This window comes from Malus sylvestris, chromosome 16 (assembly GCF_916048215.2).
Source record: "Malus sylvestris chromosome 16, drMalSylv7.2, whole genome shotgun sequence".
NCBI classification, from domain to species: domain Eukaryota; kingdom Viridiplantae; phylum Streptophyta; class Magnoliopsida; order Rosales; family Rosaceae; genus Malus; species Malus sylvestris.
In genome coordinates, this window is record NC_062275.1 from 24,006,596 (window position 1) to 24,030,755 (window position 24,160).

General features: G+C 36.0%; 1 protein-coding gene across 3 annotated transcripts; it reads right to left on the reverse strand.

Annotated features, from left to right (window-relative positions):
• Positions 1–207: 207 nt before the first annotated feature.
• Positions 208–22,878, reverse strand: LOC126606528 (DExH-box ATP-dependent RNA helicase DExH10-like). 3 transcript variants are annotated; one of them, XM_050273911.1, is made up of 27 exons: positions 22,743–22,878; positions 22,603–22,644; positions 21,547–21,654; positions 21,394–21,447; positions 17,202–17,275; positions 17,054–17,120; positions 16,844–16,941; positions 13,941–14,019; positions 13,770–13,826; positions 13,574–13,616; positions 12,821–12,912; positions 7,100–8,132; positions 6,116–6,430; positions 5,875–5,979; positions 5,684–5,752; positions 5,145–5,312; positions 4,985–5,056; positions 4,794–4,910; positions 3,936–4,145; positions 3,663–3,821; positions 3,261–3,350; positions 3,033–3,125; positions 2,703–2,856; positions 2,038–2,186; positions 1,859–1,954; positions 1,244–1,336; positions 208–614 (listed from the first exon to the last, which is right to left on the reverse strand). In XM_050273911.1, the coding sequence occupies exons 12-27, from the start codon at positions 8,060–8,062 to the stop codon at positions 504–506; spliced, it is 2,964 nt and encodes a 987-aa protein (XP_050129868.1). In that variant the 5' UTR covers positions 8,063–8,132; positions 12,821–12,912; positions 13,574–13,616; positions 13,770–13,826; positions 13,941–14,019; positions 16,844–16,941; positions 17,054–17,120; positions 17,202–17,275; positions 21,394–21,447; positions 21,547–21,654; positions 22,603–22,644; positions 22,743–22,878; the 3' UTR covers positions 208–503. The 3 variants fall into 3 exon arrangements, with proteins under 3 accessions (XP_050129868.1, XP_050129869.1, XP_050129870.1); XM_050273912.1 differs by lacking the exons at positions 12,821–12,912; positions 13,574–13,616; positions 13,770–13,826; ... (6 more) ...; positions 22,603–22,644; positions 22,743–22,878 and adding an exon at positions 8,486–8,651; XM_050273913.1 differs by lacking the exons at positions 12,821–12,912; positions 13,574–13,616; positions 13,770–13,826; ... (6 more) ...; positions 22,603–22,644; positions 22,743–22,878 and adding an exon at positions 8,486–8,650 and having other exon boundaries at positions 7,100–8,144.
• Positions 22,879–24,160: the final 1,282 nt, after the last annotated feature.

Sequence of the window (24,160 nt, forward strand, 5' to 3'; positions counted from 1 at the left end):
GTTGTTGTTGTTGTTGTGGATCATGGTCAAAGCCAAATTTGTGAACACATTGCATTTCATTATATCAGTTTGTTCTTCTAGGTTGCGCTTGCAAAGTAAAAAAAATGTCTTGCTGGCTTTAAACTGACCAGTTTCCTTTTCCTTTCTCCACTTCCAAAATTTCTCTTATCAGAGAATCAAGCAAGTTAAAGATCTACAGAACGAGGATGAAAAATAATCTTTTTTTTTTACATTTTGTGCTTTTAGTGGTTAGGATCTTGTTCTACAATGAAGGAAGTGAGTGACTTTGCGAGCTTAAAGAAGAGCAATCTTAGAATACATGTCTAAATTATGGGCCAACGGAAGAAACTTGATACAGTAACAAAAATTATAGGGAACAAATAGAAACATAACTTATCATGTCAGCCTAGGCAACTAAAGATAACTCACATGGCAACCAGTCATCACTACTGTGACGGAAACCTTTGTCTCCACCATGCCTGAGATGGCCTGCAGGAAGAAATCTACAGATACAGGGAATTTGCAAACATGATACCTCGCCGGAGGCTTTCGCTTGCTCCAGTGAATTTCTCTTCCAAAGCAACTTCTCCCACAGCCTGAGCAGCAGTACGCAACTGAAAATAAAGGCCAGTCAGTTAGAATCACTTGATAATTTAACTGCTGCCTCAAGTGCTCATGCAATGCATGTTTAGGGCACATTTCTCAGAACTGAAAATTAGTGGTTCAGAAATTTCCGTGCATATCTAATCTGTGTTCAGAACAAAAGACTACACCTACCGTAGGAGATTTTCAGCATGTTATACAAACATGGATGCCTACACTCCCTTTTTCAGTGTTCGGAAAGCACTTTTCAAAGTTGAATACCAGTTGTGCCATGAGAAGTTATATTTCATCATAACTCAAATCACAATAACTAAAAATAAAAGCTAATAACATGTTGGGACATGTTGACCAGGCCAGGTTAAGCCCAAAACGCTAGCCTAGCATTATGGTCATTATAGCAAGGACACGGACACAGCTGTAAACATAGATTTGCGTACTTTCTTCTTACCTCTATGCTTATCAAATGACTATGACTGAATCTATTATAGTACTACCAATCCTAAATGTTAATTTTCCTCAAGTATCACAAGCGTTATATTGGGCAAATAACCTTCCGAAGGTTCTGAACATAGTAAAAGAGGCCCTTGAATGATTGCAAAACCAACTTACGAGATATAATGTTCAACTTCCCGAACAATACCTGGTTCAAAAATTCATCTAGTCTTCTAGCAGCTCTGATGATACTACCCTCAAATATATCTGTCATTTGTGTAACCTCCGCGAAACTTGCACCCTGATGGAATATTTATTAGAAAAAAGAAATAGGGAAAGATTAGTCCAAAAAGTCCTTACTAAAACAATCCAAAAGTTTTTTTATATTTTTATTGGCTCGGAAAAATCCAAGGGCTACAAGATGAAACCTCTTAACAAAAAAACATTAACAAAGTTGAACCCTCCAGACATTACAACGTCCAGTAAACCAACATACTACAGTAGGCAAACCAGTACAGTGATTTACAAAACAAAAACAAAACAAAGAACCAGAAAAGTTGGACACCAATGGTAAAGTGTCTTAAACATTATCCAAATTTTTTCAAATGAGAGCAGTATGAGCAACAGACAAATAAATAACTTGTAGATTAAAAAACAAATTGGTAGAAATGAGATAATAGCAGGAAATTTTAAAACCATTGCATGAGCAAAGATGAAGAAAAAAATCTGTCATGTTCTATCTTGTAAAACATTTCCACCTTTGGCAAATTATAGTTTCTATCACCCATATGCAACAAATTACACAAAAATATAACAAACTAACCTTTGACCAACAATAAATCACATCCATCAAGAACGGTCGCACTGTTGATTCCACGTATTCTTCAATGTTTACATCTAATTTGCATTCATGTTGTATCTGCAGTCATGTAGCAACAGTTAAAGAATAGAAAAAATATAAATTTGTACGTATGAACAGTGTGAAGCTGAACATTATAAGACCTCTGCTATTCTTCTAGCACTCTCTTGGAGTTGTTGTAATGGTCTAGCAAGCTCCGTCCTCAATTGTATCTGCTCATTTGATTTATCTACTGGAATAAAACAACTTGCGATTGCCGCAATTTGATGATGATCCAAATCGTTGAATGTACCTGATCACATATAGCATTTATACTTACAGAAAGCTGAACAATATTGATGCGATGGCTGAAGAGCAAAGGTGTTCTAAATAGATAATATGACCAGTTTCCCTGGCTCAGTGGGCTTGGCTAAGGCCAAAATCAGCTTTATTAGCTTTCAGGAGTTCCTTATCTTATCAATCGAAATTTTATTGATAAAACCTTTTCAATTGTAGCCAATATCTTATTACCTAACTCCATATATGAAATAATACGTATGAACAAAGGATTAAGGATAAAAAAAATTTTTACTAAAATTGGAATATGCAACCAAATTGATAACTATACTTAAGACTTAGGGAATTTTGTATAGAATATCAAAACGAAAGGTGATTCAATTTGTACCATTATTATATTATGATATTCTGTGCTCCAATCGAATTGGATACTATCTTTCTACTGTTCTTGCATTGGCCAAATTCATCCCAATAGTCTGTCCTATAACAGGTCTTAAGTAATAACGTGAAAAGAAAAGTGCAAGATAACTACCATTAAACATCAGTTCAGTAACAAGGAGCTCATCTCCTGTGTCTATCAAGCAGGCTGCCCGCCCCTTCAACTGGACAACACCCTCGGCATCAATGTGACCAAGCTTCTTCAAAACCCGTGAACGGTTCTTAAGTTCATCACGAAATTTTTGAAGCTGCAGAATCAATTATAGTTAAATATGCATATTCTTTTGCAAATTTCTTTACATGCAACATCAGAAGGTTGTAATACATGCAGCATAACATTGACTCATCATCCCATATGAATCATGGTTCTACGTCTTGCAAACGTCAAAACTGTTTATGACAGAAGTATCCAGACGAGGCGTACCTGGGACTCACGCATTTTGGACTTAAGTTGTTGAATTTCATGATCCACCTCTGCTTTCCTTTGAAAGCATTTAATCTGATTCACATCTTGAGACTGCAGCGAACCAAATAGTAAGCACAAAGGGTGTTAGTGAGGTAAATTCCATCAAGAAAAGAAATTTTTCTCCAGACAGTAGAGTTCCTTAATAATTTGTTTTATAGAACAAAGTATTTTAAACAAATGACAAACCTTATGCAGTGGATGTGCATATAATTTCTGTTCAAGATCCTCTATTTGATTGACTAACTCAACAATTTCAGGATCTTCAATGCCCATATCCTAAAATCACAATGAACTTTGAGAAAAACATAGGAAAAATAGGAAAGATGGTATTGTTGCAGATATCGATACGAATAAATGGTTTAGTGAAAGGGATATAATCTTTTTTTTTTAATGCAAGGAAATAGGGCCTTAAATAGAACAGATTGCTAAGTTGCAGACTTGCAGATTAAATCCTTACCATTTATTTACCAGTGATATTTTAAAGAGTTACAACCAAAACATTACAGTTTGACAACAGAAAATTGTCGCAATAATATGGTTGAAAATTTTCTTTGCCCCAATGTACCAAAGACAGTTGATCATTATTACCTTTACAGGATTCAGCTTTGGAAGACCTTGTGGGAATCGAGTTCCCAGCTCCTGAACTGCTAGAAGAATACTTTGCCTCGCCTCTAACGGCCGCAAATCAGAGGGAATAGATATTCTGAGTTTGCTTAGAGCAGAAATCAGGGGCAATTGTACAGGGACCTAAAAAGATGGAAAGAAATATCAGGAACCCCAGAAGACCAATTTAACTACTTGAAAAACTTAATGAACCACATCGAACTTCAAAATTCAGTTGCTTCAAGTGCATGAACTTACTACATGCATTTCACCCTTTTCTCCAGGGCGAGGAGGGCAAGGCTTTGGCTGTGAACTGTTCTCACTTGAACCAGGAGAACAGTGGAGCAAAGTATCCACTATATACCCACCACCGCGTGAGGACAGTGTGCCTAACCCGGATGAAGGCTTTTTTACCACATTAACTACAACTCCCCAGCCCCAATCTGTACCACCTTCCCTAATCTTGACCTGCAACAAGAAAAACACGTCCTGAGAATAGGCAAATACATGACCTACAACCCTTGTAGTGGAAAATCAACATCTGCATTTCTAAGTTTAACAAGCAATCAAGATGACGCAATCATTGGTATTAAGCGAGTTTATATACAATATAATCGAAGTGAGCATAGAAGCTTAAGGACAAGGCATAAAATGAAATATTAATATCAATAAATGATTAGGTAAGAGTTGTAAGACATCAGTGCAACAAGTAAAACAGTAAATATTTTCTTAGGGTGGTGCTATACACACACCCAATTTTACGTTCCATACATCTTTCTCAATTTCCAGCCTTCGGATCGAACCAAGTGAAGAGGATCAAAGGATAGAAATTAACAGGGGGTGTGTGGAAGGTAAAAAGGGGTGTTTGGATAGCACTACCCTTTTCTCACTGTATCTAGCAGAATAGCACTACACCCAGAAACAAGTATCAAACAGAAATTAGAAGAAAAAACTTTAGACCGCATTTTCAGTTCCAAAGCTCTTAAAGATCCACCTATACAAATTAAAACCAAATTTCAACTAAGAGACTACATTATCCAATTTAAATGCTATTAGAAATCAACAAGGATAAGTTTACAAAAAATTCCAAACAGCGTGACCATTCGCAGCACATACCAGGCGACCAGGAAGAAGAAAATACAGAACTCTTTCAGGCCTCGTTATCTCTGACATCATTTTCTTCTCAAGTTGAGCTATATCAAGTTTTATCTTATGATACTCAGCAACTTCAGCCTGCACATAAAACATTAAACTCTAAGCAACAATAAATAGAAAAAACATATTTAAGATCAATGGGGAAAGACTACCTCTCCTGATGCATCAAGCAAAGCCGCTTCCTGCTCAAGCTTGGAAACCTTTTCCCCTATACCAGGCAAAGCCTAAATAAGAGAGAAAGATCCGGAGTGGTTAGTCATTATGCACCAGATTCCGGTGCAGAACAAGTAAAATATATGATTCAGTAGAAACCTTTTCATACTGAAATTGGTGGAATGAATTCTTTATCACGTGTTCAGCTGTGAATTGGCCTTCCGCACGGCTCAACAAATTCAAAATTGAGTAATAGCTGAGTCTGAAAGTGCTAACTAGAGGAGCTGGTTTACCCAAAACCATATCCTTTAGTGTGTTCATTTCCATCTGTAAAACGTAACAAATTTCGAATTAATTTCAAGACTTAAGATAGTAAATGGCTTTCTTGCTTGTTCAACATCACCCTGGGCTGTGATAGAATTCAAGCGATATAATCAAACATAAATAACATAAAAGGGATCATTCTGTTTTACCCTTTATAAATATGAATTTAGCTCTGAAAATATAAGACAATAAAACATAACAAAGCAAAGAAACAGTTAAAACTCAAGGAGACTAAATGGAAGACCTCAATATGTGGAAGGACTTCCAATGGTTGATGTGTAATGAATAATGATAAATTTATTGATTTTGAATCTATACAGAAATTAGTGAGTGGCACTTGTACACTAAAGAGAGATGACTACTAGTTGCATCACCTGTTCATCAATCATTATGATACAAATACCCCGCTCATCTTTGCCACGACGCCCAGCCCTTCCACTCATCTAGAGCAATTAAGATAATAGTTAATAATCAGAAAAAGAAATAATCCACACACAAATATACAAACATTTGTCTTTTTCACTTATTATTTCTCTTAAAGAAAAGCAACGAAATCTTCACTTACCTGAATATACTCACCAGATCCGATATATCGATGACTATCACCATCCCACTTCTTAACAGCTGTGAAAACTACAGTTTTTGCTGGCATGTTTAAGCCCATTGCAAACTGTTCACAAAGTACAGATATTGACAAGTTATTCCATCTTATCATCTAAGCTAGATAAATAAGGTACAGCTGTAAACTAAATATATGAAAAAGGAGACGAAACAGGAGGGAAAAGGTGTTTAAGAAATGTTCTTACTGTCTCAGTAGCAAAAAGGGCTTTTACAAGGCCTTCTTGGAAAAGAAGTTCTACCAGTTCCTTGATAACAGGTAGAAGGCCAGAATGATGAACCGCAATTCCTCGTTGAAGGAGTGGCAGCATTAACTCAATAGCAGGCAACTCCCTGTCTTCCTCATTTAAGCAGAGTATTGCATTACGAAAAACCTGTTCAACAGCATCTTTTTCATCTTGGCTGTTAAAATCAAGCTTAGACATGGACATAGCATGTTGTTCACACTCTCTTCTACTGAAGCTGAAAATTATAACTGGCTGAAATTTCCGTTCCATAATCATCTGTAATTCAGGGCAGAAAAGTGTAACTAAATAAATAAATGAATGAACAAAGAAAGATAAGCATACGTGTGATGGCGATTAAATAAAGCACCAATGTTGGTGGATAAATATATAAGTATTTGCTCTAAGAGCCTTGAATGTGGGAAGCAGCCTTGTTTCTAACAATCCATGTGATGAACAGCCTCTAGGCAAATTGCCAAACAGGCAACTAAAGAAAACATTAGGATCTGAGATCATTTTATACTCTACTTTTCATTTTACTTTCTTTCTCTTTGTTTACATAAGTATAACCTTTAGATGTCCTGCTCTCAGTACCCTAAACAGTGATGAAATCACTTTCTGGACAAGAATAATTATTCGACAAGAAAACTGCCATCCAGATTCTCAATGCTACCGCTAGTGTTTTCATGAATCATCTTTGCCAAACATGGTCTAAACTTTTCATAAGTGAAAAAACACCATGCAATCATGGTACTAATAATAGGTAAAAAGATGTAATATGTATTTCATGGTGTTTTTAAAATATAAGAAAAACCACCTTTTGAAGGATTTCTTATCCACTTCAGTGTATTTCTCTTTTCTTTTATAAAATGTTTGTTTCTTCTCAAAAAAAAAAGGAAGAGCAAACCTTCAAGAAGAAAGAACGAAAGTTAAAAATGAAGAGCACACCTTCACAATTTTGAATATGTCAGAACCCCCAGATGCAGTCCCACCTTTTGCAAGTCTCCCACTTGCCTTGTTATTCCTGTGACCATCACTCAATTTCTGCTTTGAGAAAGTATCATGTAGCTTCACAAAATTTTCCTCCCTGAATTGTTCATTCTCATCGACCACAAGATACAACCCGTTCCCACCCACTGGAAAAACGTAATGCTGCAGAGGAGTTGGTCGAAAATCTGTGTACACCACATGACAAGGCTGTTTGTGCAAATTACAAATCCACTCTGCAAACTCAGTCGCATTCGACATTGTGGCTGAAAGAAAAACCATTTTAACAGCGGGAGGCATAAATATAATACTCTCTTCCCAAACAACCCCTCTTTCACGATCCTTCATGTAGTGAATTTCATCGAAGATAACCCAGGCAACTTCCTTTAAAACCTCGGAACCTCTGTAAAGCATTCCCCTAAGGATCTCAGTTGTCATAACCAAACAACTAGCATTAGGTGAGAGTGTAACATCTCCAGTCATCAATCCAACATCTTCAAACTCCTGGCTGAGCTCTCTATATTTCTGATTGCTCAAAGCCTTCAATGGCGAAGTATATATAACCCTCTGCTTGTCCCTAAAAGCCATGGCAATTGCATACTCCGCGACTGCAGTCTTACCTGCTGAAGTATGGGCGGAGACCAAAACTGACTCTTTCCGTTCTAAGCATGCCACAGAAATCTGCTGAAATGGGTCAAGGGTAAATTGGTATTTCTTGGCCGCCTCGCCATTATAAACAGGATTCGAAAGGGTTCCATAAACCGACTCATCCTTGGTCGAAGCATAGTCACTGGGAACTGCAACCTCATGCACACATGTTCGAGTCAAATGCCGTCGCTTCAGGGAAGATTCGTCGGTGGGAGTCTCTGTGATCTCTGACGCTTCACGTTCTTTTCGTTTCGCAGGTGTTGGAGATTCTTCCATCCCTAAAACTATATCCGCTTCTAAGCTAAACCAAACAAAATTCTCCTACTAATAATGTTGAGCTTTCCTTCTGCAACAAAAACTAACCAAACATGAATCAAAATGTCGTTTGTTCAACAGAAAAGCAATCTTCTTTTTCTTTATTGGAGGAAAATTAATAAAACCCAATACTTGCAGAATATAATCGTCACAAATATTCAAAATTACACAAAAAGTTTGATTTTTTAATTTTTATTTTTGAAAAGAACTACTTTTGGATTTCAGGTATGAACAGCCATTGCACCTATGACCAGCGTCAGCTAGGTTCCCCAAAAAGATTCAAATTATTTAAGTTATACCCAAATTCTATGAAAATTGTGAGAAATTACAAGAAATTAGGAAGATAGAGAGAGAGCAACCAATTCTGCTCTGAAATTGGCGAACCTGAATGCTGAAACGGAGATTTCCCAGTTAGCCAATGCCCTAGCTTGACATATAGTGTACGGTAATATAGGAGAACTGTTCAATCAAAGTTAGGGTTTTATTGGAAGATCCAATTGTAGGCAATTAGGGTTTCACCTTCAGTTGCAGGTGCCAACCAAATAACAGCGCCTATTTTTTACGAAATAAAAAAAAAAAAAAAAAGTGTATTATGCTTTAATAGTATTTATCTCATCTCGTAAGCAAGAGGTATATTTTAGGTTCGATTCGCGTCAAATATAAATTTAAATCATATTGTTGTTCGTCCGCTGAGCTCACCCCCCTAACACAAATGGAACCAAACCATTTGATTGCGGTTCGGTTTTATACGATTTAGGTTTCGGTTTCAAAACTTTCACACTATTTGTAAACTAAGGGTGAGTTTTTTGCACCGAACTATACATAACTAACTTTAAGGACTAAACTGAACTGGTTTAGACTAGATTAAACTGATTTAGTGAAGTGTTTGGTGCAGACAAATAAGCAAGATTATAATATTATATTATTTAATCTGTATCTATAATATTTTATTATTAATTTAATATATATTTATTAATTTCTATTATTAATTTATCTTTTTCCTATTTTGTAGAACATCACAACAATCATCTTTCTCTCCATCTAACCTCTAATTTTTTTTTTTCCGCCAGTCTCTCTCCCCTCTTCATCTAACCTCTAATCTTTTCCTCCCTTTGGGTATCCAATTTGCTTTGCTCTTTTTCTCCCTCTATTGAACACACGATTTGAATTAAAATCACAAAAAATGGAGACTTGCCTCCCAAATTCCCGATTCCCCCAAAAAGCCCCAACTCCTCCCTCTCAAGCTTAGCATCGCCAATTCAATGGCGGTCATGGTGAGTTTTCTTGTTTGGCTCCTTCTCTCTTCCCTTTGTTTTTCCGTTCAAATCCCTTTCTCTCTTCCCTCTGCCTCTTTTCCCATCCAACTCCCTAAATGGTAATCAGATTATGGGTGGTTACCAGATTCTAAGATTTTAGGTCATGGGGGCTTTGGTCACTGATGAAGGCGGCTTGAGACAGATTTGGGGAGACAAGAAGGCAGCGACATCTAGTCCTAGCTAATATCATGCTTTTGGTTAGGATTAGCTAACGACAGGTAGCGAGGCCCAGAGTAGAGTGAGTCCGAGCTAGCATCATTAAAGCTAATCATTTGCTACTGTTAGTCCAATCTAGTCCAGTGAGAGCTAGGATGTCAGACAAACACACCCTAAATACCTTATGCCATTAATACAACCTAATTGAAAAATAATTCATGATCACCACGATAAAATTCAACATCAAAATGCCTTATGATTTTGACCATAAAAAAAAAACAGACCTTGTGACCTTACTTTAGTAGTTCAAACAAACTTCAACATCGAAATGCTTAGCATTAGTACAACCTGAATAAATAAATTGTGCATACATTCAACGAAAAGGTTTTGGTGCTTCAACTTTAAAGTCACTACTTTGTATTGTTTAACCCTCTCTCTTTTCCTTTCCTTGTGCCACTTACTTTTCCAAGGTTGAGGAGGCCTTTGAGCTTGTGAACGGACTTGAAAGTGCGATACTTGGAAGACTTTGGACCATGTGAAAGTGACACCGATAGATGAGAAGCTATTGAATCTTGTAAACTATAAGCTTGAGATTGCCTTGGAGCTTCTTGTTGTGGTTGTGGATTTAGAGTAAGAGAGACAGTACTTGAATTCAAATTGGCCAACTCTACACAAAATAACATAAACAAAATAATTTACAGTAGTTGTTATAAACTTTAAAAAGCCTACAAAAGCAACAAAACAAATTGAAAAAAAAAAAAACAAAGAGAGCCTACAATAGAAATTACCTAATATTGGTATTTAATTATATATTTATTTAATTTTTGTAGTGTCGTTCAATTTTGGTTTTTCCATATTACGGTTCGGTTTCAAAACCGCAAAATCGAACCATTCGGTGCGGTTTGGATTGGTTTGGTTTTGGGTTTTCCGTTCCAAGTGCCCACCCCATTATTAATTAGGGAAAAAAAAAGATGTCTATTTATCATTGTAAAAAAATAGTGTATACTAGCAAATATGCCTGCGCGATGCTGCGAGTTTTAAAACCGTATAAAACATGTTAAGAGTTTTAAATATATAACGATAGACAATACTATTTACATACATGTGAAAATCTATTTATAAGTTATAACTCTATTTACAATAGGTAAGAAAATAGTTGTCGAAGGGTGAGGTTTAGAACGATACTTAGAATAGTTTGGACAACAGGTAGTTCAACACTAATCAGCAGTAGAACTTTCTTCTTCACTCATCGACACTTCAAAATTTCATTCTTTTTTTTCTCATATGTAGTGTTTTTATTTCACTGTTAAAAATTAGGAAATGGAAGTTGTTAATGTAAATAAATGACAATTTTAGTAAAAATGAGAGATCAAAATATGTGTGTGAATTGAATTATAGATGATAACAATGGAATAAGTTGAATAGTATTGTGTTATCTAAGCAAAAAAGGCCTTAAACCTTGGGCCCGTTTGTTTGCACTCACTAGCACTTACTAGACTGGACTGGACTAAGTAGCAGTCTTGTCCCATGTTTGTTACACGTTGGAACAAACATTAATGAGACTCGCCCCGACTAAACGGGACTACGCACTTCGCTAGTCCCGTCTCCTTCGTCTGCAAGCCGCGTTCGGCGAACCAACATGAGCACCATCATCACTTCTTCTCCAGTGACCAAACCAGAAACGGCTGTCACCGATCTCCATCGTCCCGCAAACCTATCACCCTTTTTGGCATTTCAATTGGTGATTTGGGGTCTTTCGCCATCTAGGTTGAGCCGAACGATGGCCAAGATAGATCTTTTGCTACCACCGCTCTGCTTTTCCCACCCCATCTCCTCCTTCCTGGCTTCCCACAACCTAAAAACCTAGAAAATCGAACCCAGAAAACCCATAAAACCCAGAAGACCAAACCCAGAAAACCCAAAAAAAAAAATCTGTGAGATGAGCTTGAATCAACGATGGGAGTGATGTAGATCAAACCCAGAAAACATAAAAATTGTTGATCACAGACTTTACCTATCTTTCACCTTCGAGCCAATTGCACATGCACCCTGCCCCAACTCCTTAATTTACACTCTATTTTTTGCTTTGTGGTTTGATTTTGAAGATATGCACAGTTGATTATAAATTGTGAGAGGGAGTGAAGAGGGTGAAAAGGTGGGGGGAGAAGGAGCTGGACGGGAAATGGAAATGGAAGAGATGGAGAAAAGGAGGAGATATAGTTTGACTAAAGAACAAGGGAGAGGCAGAGAGATTTCTAGAGAAAAAAAGAAAAAGAAAAAGAAATTTTTTTTTTATTATTCTGGTATTTAGTCTGACACAGCACCAAACATTTCACTAAGCTAGTCCAGCTTAGTCTAGTCTAAGCCAGTCCAGTTTAGTCCCTGAAGTTAGTCCAGTCCGAGACAGTCCGGTACAACAAACGCCCCCTTAAATCCTTTATGAATCCAAGTTTTCAAAACCATTTATCCTCGAACCAATAAAAAAAACAATTGTTTTTGAACCTAAAAATGCACAAAATCGAAAACTCTGTCGCTGATTTTTGGTATATTTGATGGGCACAAAGATGCAAAAGTTACTCAGTCTGCAGCAAAGATTTTTTATTTTTTATTTTTTAATGGTCAATTGCAGCAAAGAACTTGTCAAAGGGCGTTTTAGATGAAGCTGGGAAGGAGGGGTGATGATGAAATTGAGGAAGTAGTCAAGCATGGTATATGAATATGAACTAAATAAAATAAAAAATAAAAAAAACGATTTACAGTAAAAACTTAGAAACAAAAAAAATTATTTGCATCTTGCAAAACAGCTGTCATAAAGAGCATGAACCGATCAACTAATAAATCGAAAAACAAAGACAAAAAACGAATGCTTCCCATTCAACACAAAAAGTCTGCTAAAAGAAAATAACTTGTCATTGAAAAAACATTAATTAGAATAAAATTTTGAAAACCATTGCTTGTCACTCTTCAGGATCATCTTTACGATTTATGGACATTTTTCATAAAAAATAGAAATATGAATCCAAACAGCATCCAGAAAAAAAAATTAAGAGAAATTAAAAAAAAAAAAAACATCATTTCTAACATTTCCAGTCTTTCAATTGCGAATCTATAGAAAATATAGCTAAAAATCTCAACTTTCTCAAAAAACTATTAGCATCATATAAGTCGAGGCCTGGGAGGAGTAGAAGTCATCTAATTTTGCTACTCATATTTTTTTATAGAACGATCAATAGCAGACAAAATGTACCTTGCCCTGCTGCAGTGTTTACTCAGACCTTGACATAGGACCTTGCTTACATCCCTTGCTCTAACAGACCTTTTCTTTACCAATTCAGTTAACTGGAAGCATAATTTCAAAATTAGCAGATAAAAAGCATTGACGTTAACCATTAATTATTTGTTTCATTGACGCCAAAAATATAGGAGTATTAAGCCACCTCGTTTTCTATGTCCAAAATAAATACATTGGTTAGGCTTCTAAATCATGAGAGCCTTAACTGGCTTATAAAATGCTCATTAGAGTTTCAAAAGACAAAATATTAAAATTACCATGAAAGATAGGTATTGGGAAACAAAATTGGCATCTCACAATCCACAATAGGTCAAAAATTCCTTTAAATGTGCTTTAGCTTCTTGTTTTATTACCCGAAAACACATATTCTTTGTTCAGAATATCATAATTTAATGAAATGGTTCGTCTTTGAATCATTAAGAAGAACTCCCTTTGTTTTATGAATAGTACATATAATGAACTCACACTATTGTATCTCAATTTATTTCAAACTTTTCTGCATTTTCTACTATTTTAGGATCCATTTAGGCAATCTCTTAGACCATTAGTTTGTTTGCTTTGACAAAAATAAAAAATAGCACATCCGCTTGTAGCGTAGTGACTTGATAAGTCAGTCACAAAGATAACACGTAGAATGCAAATATGAATCAGGAAAAAAAAAAAAAAAAAAAGCTATAGAATTGACTTTATAGAAGAAGAAATACATACTTATTGTGAGGTTATCTCAACTATCCACTTTGACCCCCTCTTTCTGTAAACAAAAACCAGAGTTAGATGTTGGGATGTGTGTATATATAGCAAATAAAATTACAACACCAAATTGATAACATAATACGCATTAATTTAACTCCAATAAAAAAAAATCCATGCTCTCAAAAGGCGAGTATTGGGGAAGACGAAGGACCTCTTCAATATTCGTAGATGCTTTGACTCTAGTTACGTTCTCAATAGCCATCAGCACCTGCATTTTTTTCATTGGAAGCTCATAATGAGCACACAGGATATTCTTGCACCTTCACATAGCAAAGGTTGCGTAAGAAAATGTATCTGAAAAAAAATAGTATATTTAGCATACCTCATTTGCATTATATATCAAGGGTGTAGCATGATAGGCTTCAAGCAGTAATCTTTCTTCTGTTATTTCCTTCATTGTTCTATAACTCATTTGTGAGTTTCGTTGCAAGACATTCAAAAGAATATAGAATGTATAACATTTTTTAAAATGCATAAATTCAAACCCAAGATTATATTGTTGCATAAGTTTTAAAACTCTCAATACATGTGCCCAATCCCTAACACACGAATGCCTTTCTTCATCATTGACACACCCCGACCTAGATCGAGGCATGATGGCCGTCACGTGGAAGTGACGTAACCATGTGCACAGTGCAGAAGCAATAAAGATATAAGAGAATGCGAATGAATAAAAACCAAACTACTAGCAATACTAACTAAGATAAAATGCTAGTGCGTGATTAAATGTGAAATACACAACCAGAGCAAAAATATCCTAGATGTAGTCAAGCAGGACAAGTACTAATTGTACAACACCCAAGGGTGATCCTACATTTATGATGTTTTGTTAGAACCCCTGTCGAAATCCTTGTGATCCACCAAAGCACTTCTACCTAAAACCTGGAGGGGCGCAAAACAGAAAGTATGAGTGGGCAAAAATAAAGCTTTTTAAAAATCATTTCATTTCTCAAAAGTTCTAACCCCTCGTCGTAAAACCGATATAATTTTCCCAGAAAAATATAATATATGCTATCTCAAAATTCATGCTCAGGATGAAAATCCGTAAAAATATACCATGCTAAAGTATCTCAATGAAATGCCATAAGTAATCCAGTTAAATATATCAATGCCAGATATCATAACAGCTGGATCTACCTAACTTGACCTGCACGGCTGAGTATATAGCTCATAACTAATCTCAATCATATCAAATCAAATCAAATCCTGCACACGAGTCGGAACCACCTAAAGTGGTATGTACGACAGGACTACGTGTAAAATAAATATGCTCTAGGGCTACGATCATGTGAAGACTGTGCGAATGATCACGGGTCAGCTACGAGTCTGAACCACCTAAAGTGGTCTGTACGACAAGCCTGTGCACCAAACTTGGATCCAAGGTGAGCATATGGTGCGGGATGTGAACATCACGTGAAGGATTGTGCCCTAACTCTGGGCGGGAGCACTAACACTAGGGTGCAGGTTTATGAGCTCTCAATACATCACATCATATCTCACATAACTGAAGCAATCTCATATCTTTAATTTATGAACTTACCTCGCACTTACATGTGCGTCCATAACACCAATCATGAATGTATGCAACTAATAATGCATAATTAAAATAGGCAGATACTTGCATGGCATTTCCAAAATGTAATTTCATTTAAACACATTTTCTGGGAAAAATATCAAGTATATAGGTATATACGAAAAACCAAAAGCCCACTCACTAATATGTCGAAGGGCCGTAGCCCCCGAGCCTCGATTGATGGCGCTCGTCCTCAGGATAGGTCTCACCTATATGCGAAATAACTGAATAAACCTTATTTAAAGCACATACACAAAACTAGAAAATAACTTCTCATACATTGCTCAAATGAGGTATTTGAATATACCACCATGATCTATTCAACCTCAGAAACATCCCCATATTTTTAGAAAAAAATTTCATGACCCCACGCGCCCTCACGCGCTGGCCAAGGCACGGCCAAACGTGCGGCCCACGAGCAGGCACGTGCTAGCACAGGGGACGGAATAGTCAACGCTGCTAGGGAATATTCCGTTAAAAACTAGAATATGCCGTTAAAGTTACCTGACGGCGTCAAAATATTCTGTCAACTTTGACGGAATATTCTCCTCCTTAGGTTTGCCGCTGCATTAGCTGGTTTCTGGAAAAATTTAAAATCTTCATATCTCCTTCGATTCTCAACCAAAATTCATGAAATTTGAACCAAATTGAAGCTTAGGATGAGAGGAACAAAACCTTACAACTTTCAAGCCCTAAAGTCCACGAAATCTCGCCAGAGAAACCTCGATAATCCGGCCAAACTCAACTTCCCGCACTTCGTTTTTCTTCTCCGAGCTTCGGGGAAACGTTATAAGGCTCACTAGCAGTTTAAAATCCCCTAAAAACTTCACATTCACGATCACATGAACAGTGCATCAAAACTGAGATTTCTGGTTCTCGGGAAAACAAGGTCTTCACGTCAAACCAAGGGCATGGATGACCACCTGGACTCACGAGGAACACAAAAACACCCTCTTTGACGTCGATCCGTGAAGATAAGGTCTGGTTTGGGTGTTGTCCGTACGAATGTACGGAAAATGAAAGAAAATCGAGAGAGAGGAGAGAGAGAGAGGGTCAACGAGAGTGGTGTGTGTGTGGTCCTAGTTGACAACAAAACAACCTACCACAACTAGGAAAAATTTTGTTCTAATTGGATCCAAACAATTAGGACTTAATTTGGAATTGGACCACAACCAAAACATATCACCCACAACACCAACTAACGTCCAAGGGCAAAATAGACATTTCACACCGTCGAAAATTTTTATTATGGGACGGGCTGTCACAATCATACTCTAGACGAACTTATAGACAATTAGTGTTATCATTTGGTATGCCTAAAGATGCCTTACAGTCATTTACAAAAATGGGAAAAAAGAAATAGTTATGTCTGTCTCTAGTTTTTAGAATATAATTGTTTATTTTCACTATTTTACAAATACACATAAACAGTACACAGACCATTTGATAAAAAAAAAAAAATACAACATGCACAAAGACTCGACACAGACACTATTCATGAAACAGACATGTAGTTTAAATCCCGGAGAAAAAGTCGGCTACCTTTTGAATCAAAATAGCAACGAGCCGAGTACCCATCCATGACTAAGAATTTCTCAAATCCCGGTTGTAATTAATTAAACAAATTTTTTTTCAGGGAAGCGAATTTATACCTTTGATTTTCTGAAGCTTTATGTCCTTTGATTCCTTCACGGGCTTGGTTCATTTTCAAATCCATTTATTGGCCTTCACAGACATCTCCGAGTACAACCTCCAGACATAAACAATAACCATTATACCTTTTTTCAAATGGATTTTAAAGAGAGGGGAGAGAGACTAAGGTTTAAGGACAATAATGATAACTAATTTTATGATGAGAGGACCTGGTAAAGCAATTGTGGTAGGCGCCTCTTTCCTCTTGAAAAATCCTTAATTTGCAGCAACAAAGACCTTTTCAAAAATCAAAGTTAAGTCAAACAAAAAAGAAGCCTTAACTAAAGAAGAGGAACAAAAAATAAACAAATAACAAACCTCATAGGCAGCAAGGAATCGTATACTCTGTAATACAGGGTGCTTCAAATTTGAAGTGCGGAAGATTAAAATCTCTAATATGGAAAACAAATAAGTAACCAATCTCAATATCAATAAATAGAAAGAAAAAAGGAAAAAACAAAGACGACATGAATTCAAAAGGTTCTATACGTTATATTTAAATTGATTACCTTAGATGGTTTATTTCACATTCTTACGCACATAACAAACCAAAAAAGATTCAAAATATATAAATAATCTAGAAAAAAAAAAGGCCAAATTAATACTTTTTTCTCAAATAGGTGGTAAGCATTGCTAATAGGAAAAAAATAGATGAACAACCACTGTTAAAAATGCACCCAAAGAGTTAGTGAAATCAAATACAGAACATACAATCATTCATAAAACAATATGAATAAACAGAGAAAAACTTAACAACTCACCCTCACATAAATCAATCAAACACTATAAACCTGCAATTAACAAAACAAACAGTGAAAATTAAAAAAAAAAAAAAGAAACATGCAAAAATTGATCAAAAAAGGGACTCTATGTCATGCTCCGATCCCGACATACATCCCGGATTGACACGTGACGTCACCAAATACTCGTATATCTAACATACCCCGCCTCCGGGATATGAATAAAGCACCACTCAAGGTCCAAATTATGTAGTAATTTCCGTATATTTTATGGTTGCATCTAACCTCCTCGTTAAACTACCTACATACCCTTAACAAGGATCAAGTCATTCCTAGTTTGTCCTTTGCTACAACTCGACATATATCACAGTCCGTTCAAGCCAAAAGACTTAACATTCCTCCATCAAACATATGGACTTGACAAGCATGAAGTATTCGATTCAAGCCACATAATGAACCCACATGACAATCAAGGTTTCTATTTCATCCATCATATAAACCATTATGTTTCAACATAAAATCACAATTCATTGCATGTAATATATCAAAGAATCAACAAAGCACAACATCACTGATCTAATTGTATTAATAGCAATCATATTCAACATTATTCCACAATCACCTCAAGTAACCCATTCCATGAATTAAGGTGACACAATATTAACATTTAATTACGTTAATCAGTCAACCAAATCACATATCATTGCACGAATTTAAATAAGGAATTCTACATAATTCCCTGCTTGGATTCTAAGTAATAACCTGATAATTCTAATTTATATTCACAAGGTCTATTGTGGGCAATTCTCATTCACTCAAGTCTAGGGTTCTAGTCTAACTTATGGAAATGAGCAAGAGTAGGGATTCCGGACCACTCAACAGAATCTAAACTAAATTATGATCGCCTATCGAAATGTGCCAAGTACAACTAATCATCATAATCTCTAAAATGCGTATGGTCCCCCATCATGGATATACCAAGCAGAACCATAGGCATAATCTCATCGTGCAAGCAGTGATCACCCATCGCGGATATACCAAGCATGATCACCCTTGAATACATATGGTCCCCCATTACGGATATACCAAGCAGAACCATATGCATAATCTAATAACATAGGCAATGATCACCCATCGCGGATATACCAAGCATGATCACCCCTAACAGTCCCCCATTGTGGATATACCAAGCAAGACTGTATTCTGTAGCTCTAGGTAGTGATCACCCATCGCAGATATACCAAGCATGATCACTCCTAGAATGCGTATGGTCTCCCATCGTGGATATACCAAGGAGGACCATAAGCATAGTCCAATCGTGCATGCAATGATCACCCATCACGGATATACCAAGCATGATCACCCCTAAAATACGTATGGTCCCCCATCACGGATATACCAAGCAAGACCATCTAAATACCACTGCTACCTGGTGCAATCAGTTTAGCACACCATCTACCCATACCTCAACCCCTATGAGTTACAACATAGTTACCTACACCATCAACTTCTCATGCCTACCAACAAATATGTCACACAAGCCTATAAGTTCTACAACATACTTCTAATAAGATTCTAGGCTCACATTGCCATAACAATAGTCATACACATCATTCACATTGCTAAAAAGATAATTAAACCCACATATATCACAACCATCATCAGTACACAAGCCAAATCATGTATAATAAACATAGGTCTATGGCTAAATATATAAAAATCACATTTCAATAGAAATCACACTTATAAAACCATTTCATATTCATAACGGATACTAATATAAGAATTTAAGTTAATAACCCTATCCCATATACTCAAGTCACTCTCTAACCATGTGGGTCCACTAGACTTCACTTAGTCTCCCATAGTACCAATTCTAATATCTAGAACATTTCGAGACATGTTGACCAAAAGTCAACTCTCGGTCAACAGTAGGATCCACAACTCTACATAATTCAATCTGAAAGATCTGCATATCGGATTTTAGTTCCGTAACTTCCGAAGGTTCTCATTATACTCATAGAACATCGTACTAAAATCTCACCACGATCCAACGGTCAGATCTTCCCTAATCACAATTTCTGGTGGCGGTCAACGTTTTATTTTACAAACTTACAAATCCAATTCGGGAAGATCCATACGTCGGATTCCCGATCTGTAAGTTCCTAGTGTCCTCAAGTATTACGTACTATAATGTATTAAAGTTTGGTGATGATCCAACGGTTGGATCGTCGATTCACTTAAGGTTCAAGGGGAGGTCTCTATCCAAACTATAGTCATACGATGAGATTTCGTCAATCAAACTTCACATATGGAATCAGAGTATCCAAATTAGTCTAGGAAGGGTAGGTGGGGGTCTCAGCCCACGCACCGCCCCACGTGGCGGTCAACTGCCCCGTCTCGTTGGAAAAATTTAACTATTTCAAAAAATTACCAAATTTTACAGGCAAGTAGTTCTCAGTGAGGGGATCAATTTTCATACTGAGCCTAAGTCTAATTTTCATACCTGAAATCAGCCTTGATCCACCAGAACCCTAGAATTGGGTGTTCCTTGATTCATCCTCAAATCAACTCTGACGCTCCAACCAATGATTGGGCATTGTTCCTGAGCTCAAGGGAGGTACTTTGATGGTGAGGATCGATAGAAATCATTTCACAAATGGTGATTCCACCATCGTGCATCCGTGAACCCGCCGGTGCTATCTCACAAATTCGAGATCAATTTGTGTTAATTTTTGAATGAATATGGAAGAGGAGATGATGCTAAGTTGGTTCCAGGTAGTGGGTAGCTGCAATTCGCCGGAAAATTCACCTTAAAAGGCATCGGAAATCATGGAGAAGTCGGGTCCGGGTTGTGGGTCAAAGGGAAATCCGGGTTTTCCCCTCCTTCTCTCTTCTCTCATTTCCCTTCTTTCTCCCTCTCTGATTGGGCCATCCTCTCATTCTCTTCTCTCTCGATTCGTTGCACTCTCCCCCTTTCTCTCCTTTCTCTGCTATTCTCTCGTCTTCCTTTGTTCATCTTCTCTCCCCCTTTTTTTTTCCTGATCTCCCTCCCTTTTCATTTTTTTTTTTTTACAGCCACTCACGTGGCTTCCCTTTTCCACAATATGTGATCGAGATGCTTTCCAAAAAAATCATACGTCGTAAATATAAACGCGTTGAAATTAATAATATGAAAATACGTAATTTTAAATAGTGAAATCCGGGGACGGGATTTCACACTCTACATCACAAATTTATGCAATCTCATTGCCAAAACTGAGCAAATAAACACAAACTCACGTTACGAAATTAACATTTACAAGAAAATGGAGCTTATCTTTCTCTTGAAAATTTAAACACTGATACATAAAATTGTCCATTAATTCTCAATTCTTCTATGCATCGTGTGGTCATATGCTAACCTGAAATTGACATTATAATTTGTGAATTTTATTAAATGACCCTTAACTTTGTATCTTGACAGTTTTTTTTTTCTTCCCAAATATCTTGACAGTTAAGATGTATGAAAAACTAATATATATTTACTCTGATTGATCAAATGCTTAGTCTAAATCCTGAACTATGTAATGTACAACATAGTCATCTTTACACAATTATTATGGAACAAACCATAACCATCATCAATGATAATTTGATATAATGTCACATGCGGAAATTCCTTAGCCCATCTATTGAAGACCGAATGTGTGAAAAATAGGCTATAAGTTGAAAAAGAATATTTGATTGCAAATGACTTGACTGTTAAAAGTAAATTGATAAGAACTTACCATAGGTCTGAGCATCATAATGACAGAAGCTGAAGACTGTTCACAAAGATTTATCTATATACCAAAGAAATAGTGAAACACATAAGTAAAAATAAATTCTTATCTACCAAGTCTTTTTATACAACTAAAGAAGTTAGGAACATTAATCATCACCTGCAAGAAGAATTTATTTGATGCTTTGATTTGAAGCTGGCTGAAATCGAGTGTTCTTATGATTCCAAACGTGTTCAAACTACCCGGTGTTTTCTAAATAGCTACCACCTGAGTTTCATTTTCATTGACATCAAGCCTAATAATACATTGAAAATGCAAATTTACAGTCAATTAATGGATGAAATATTTATTTTAATGTTTTCCATCCTCAAGTTGATGTTCTATTTGCAACTATGATGTTTCATTCTTTTAACGCTGATGTAAGATACTTCCAGTAACATTTTTATATCCAGTTCCATCCTCCGACAATTCAAACAAAAAAGAAAAATAGGCAACCAAAGTTGAAAAGAAAATACATATATAAGTGTGTGTGTGTGTATATATATATACACACATATACGTATACATATACAGGGGCGGAGCCACCAAGGGACTAGGGTAGTCCCCGGCCCATCCTGACTTCATCTGAGGTGTGAACCTCATGGAAGAAAATAAAGCAAACGACGTCGTTAAGCTGTTTTGATTTTAAATCTTTTTTGCTGTCTAATGAAACGATAAGTTTGGCAGGGGAGTTTTAAAAGAGATGTGCAATTTTAAATGGAAAAAGCAACCCCACTTCTGGTTCAATTCTCTCACCTAACAGTAATATACACCCTATAATTTTCTAAAGCAACCCACCTTCTTTATTTGCAGACATCTCCCCCTTTTCCTTCTTTTTTCTACTTCTTTGTATTTTCTTTAGCCTTCCACAACCTACCTCTTACTTGGTTGTCTGGGTTTTTACATTTTTTTTCTTCTAGTATTGAATTCAAGAGATTTTTTTTCAGTTTTGTGAGGATTACACAAATTGCATATGTCAACATGTTATGAATTCAACTTTTTACACACACACACACACACACACACACACACACTTGTGAAAGGCCCCTCCTCATTCAGAATTCTGGCTCCGCCACTGTACATATATATATATATATATGCATGTATATGTATATATCATATGCAAGATATGAAGTAATTTTCCAACATATGATAAAGCACATGTAATTAAATTACCAGGAAATCATTGTTGGCATCTTAGAAACTTTTTGGTTGAACCTGGATACAAAATAGAATTTGAAATTGAAATGGTCTGTATTTTTAAAAAGCTGATATTGAATAACTACAAAATAAATTTAGCAGAATCATAATTGAACCTCGTGATTTTTCTGATTAATCAAAGATTCTTCCTTTCTGCAGCAATGATGTTTTGAAATGAGAAAAGGAAGAACAACTATTTGTATCCAAAATTCCCACACCACCGTTTCCTGAAATTGAAAACTAAATCAAAACAAATACCCACACACAATATCCAAAAGCACACAGAAAACCCACAAAATTAGAAAGGCAAACTTTAAACACATATCCCCCAAAATTACAACAGAAAAATTTAAACACAAAATTCATCCCTAAATTGAAAACCACCAATCCAAAAAAAAAAAAAAAAACAAACAAACAGATACATTGACAAAGCTAAAAAATATGGCCAATATCAAACTTACCTAAAGTATGTGTGTAGCATGTCACAGATCCTATCCAAACATAATACGGAAAAATAGATACATAAATGCTTTCAAATTATTTCATTAAAAAGAAAACTAACATCTCATTACAACTTTCCAATCCACTATTTCATTATGTAAGTCTCACCTCAACTGTTTTAAAATTGAACACCCTAATTTCCTATTTGCAAAACTTGAACACCCTAATGTCCAACCGAGGGCTAGACCAGAGAGTTGTGGAATCTGATAGGGCCCCACGGAATCGGAAAGCACTGAAGGGCTGGCCAAAAAAAATGGAAATAAACCGACAGGAATGCTTTGAATTTTTTTTTTACAGTTTTATTATTACTTTTTATTTACAAAATTTTTCCTATAACTTCTATTTTTCATATACGTTTTTTAAATTCTATTTTTTTCCTATAATTTTTATTTTACAAAATTTGTTTCATATATTTTTTTTAAATTCCATTTTTTCCTATAACTTCTATTTCACAAAATTTGTTTCATTTTATTTTAAATTCTATTTTTTTCCTATAACTTCTATTTCACAAAATATGTTTCATATTTTTTTTAATTCTATTTTTTCCCTTTAACTTCCTAAGCCATTATACAACATTAAGTTAAATTAAGTAACATGAAACAACATTAAACAATATAAAACAACATTAAATAACATTAACCAACATAAAAATTATACAACATAAAAAAACATTTAACAACATGAAACTTAAACAACATTTAAGTTGTAGTTTTTAAATAATAAATTATGTTTGGCCCTATGGCCCTTTGGCCCTCGGTTGGAGACGGTTTTTTGTGACATGGCTAAAACGAGCCCTCTGGCCCTTTGGCCCTTGGTTGGAGACGGAGGCAAATATGGCCATGTATTGTTCATTAAAATATTAATATCTTGGAGGGCCAATGTCTTAGCCCGTCCCGAAATAAATTATCGATGGCGTGGAAGTTACTAAATTACCTTTGGATGTTGAGATATATTTGAGTTATGTGGTGGTGTTGTTTTAGTTTAAATTTATTTGGACAAATTCTAAAATTTTCCTAAGTTTTGGAACACTTAG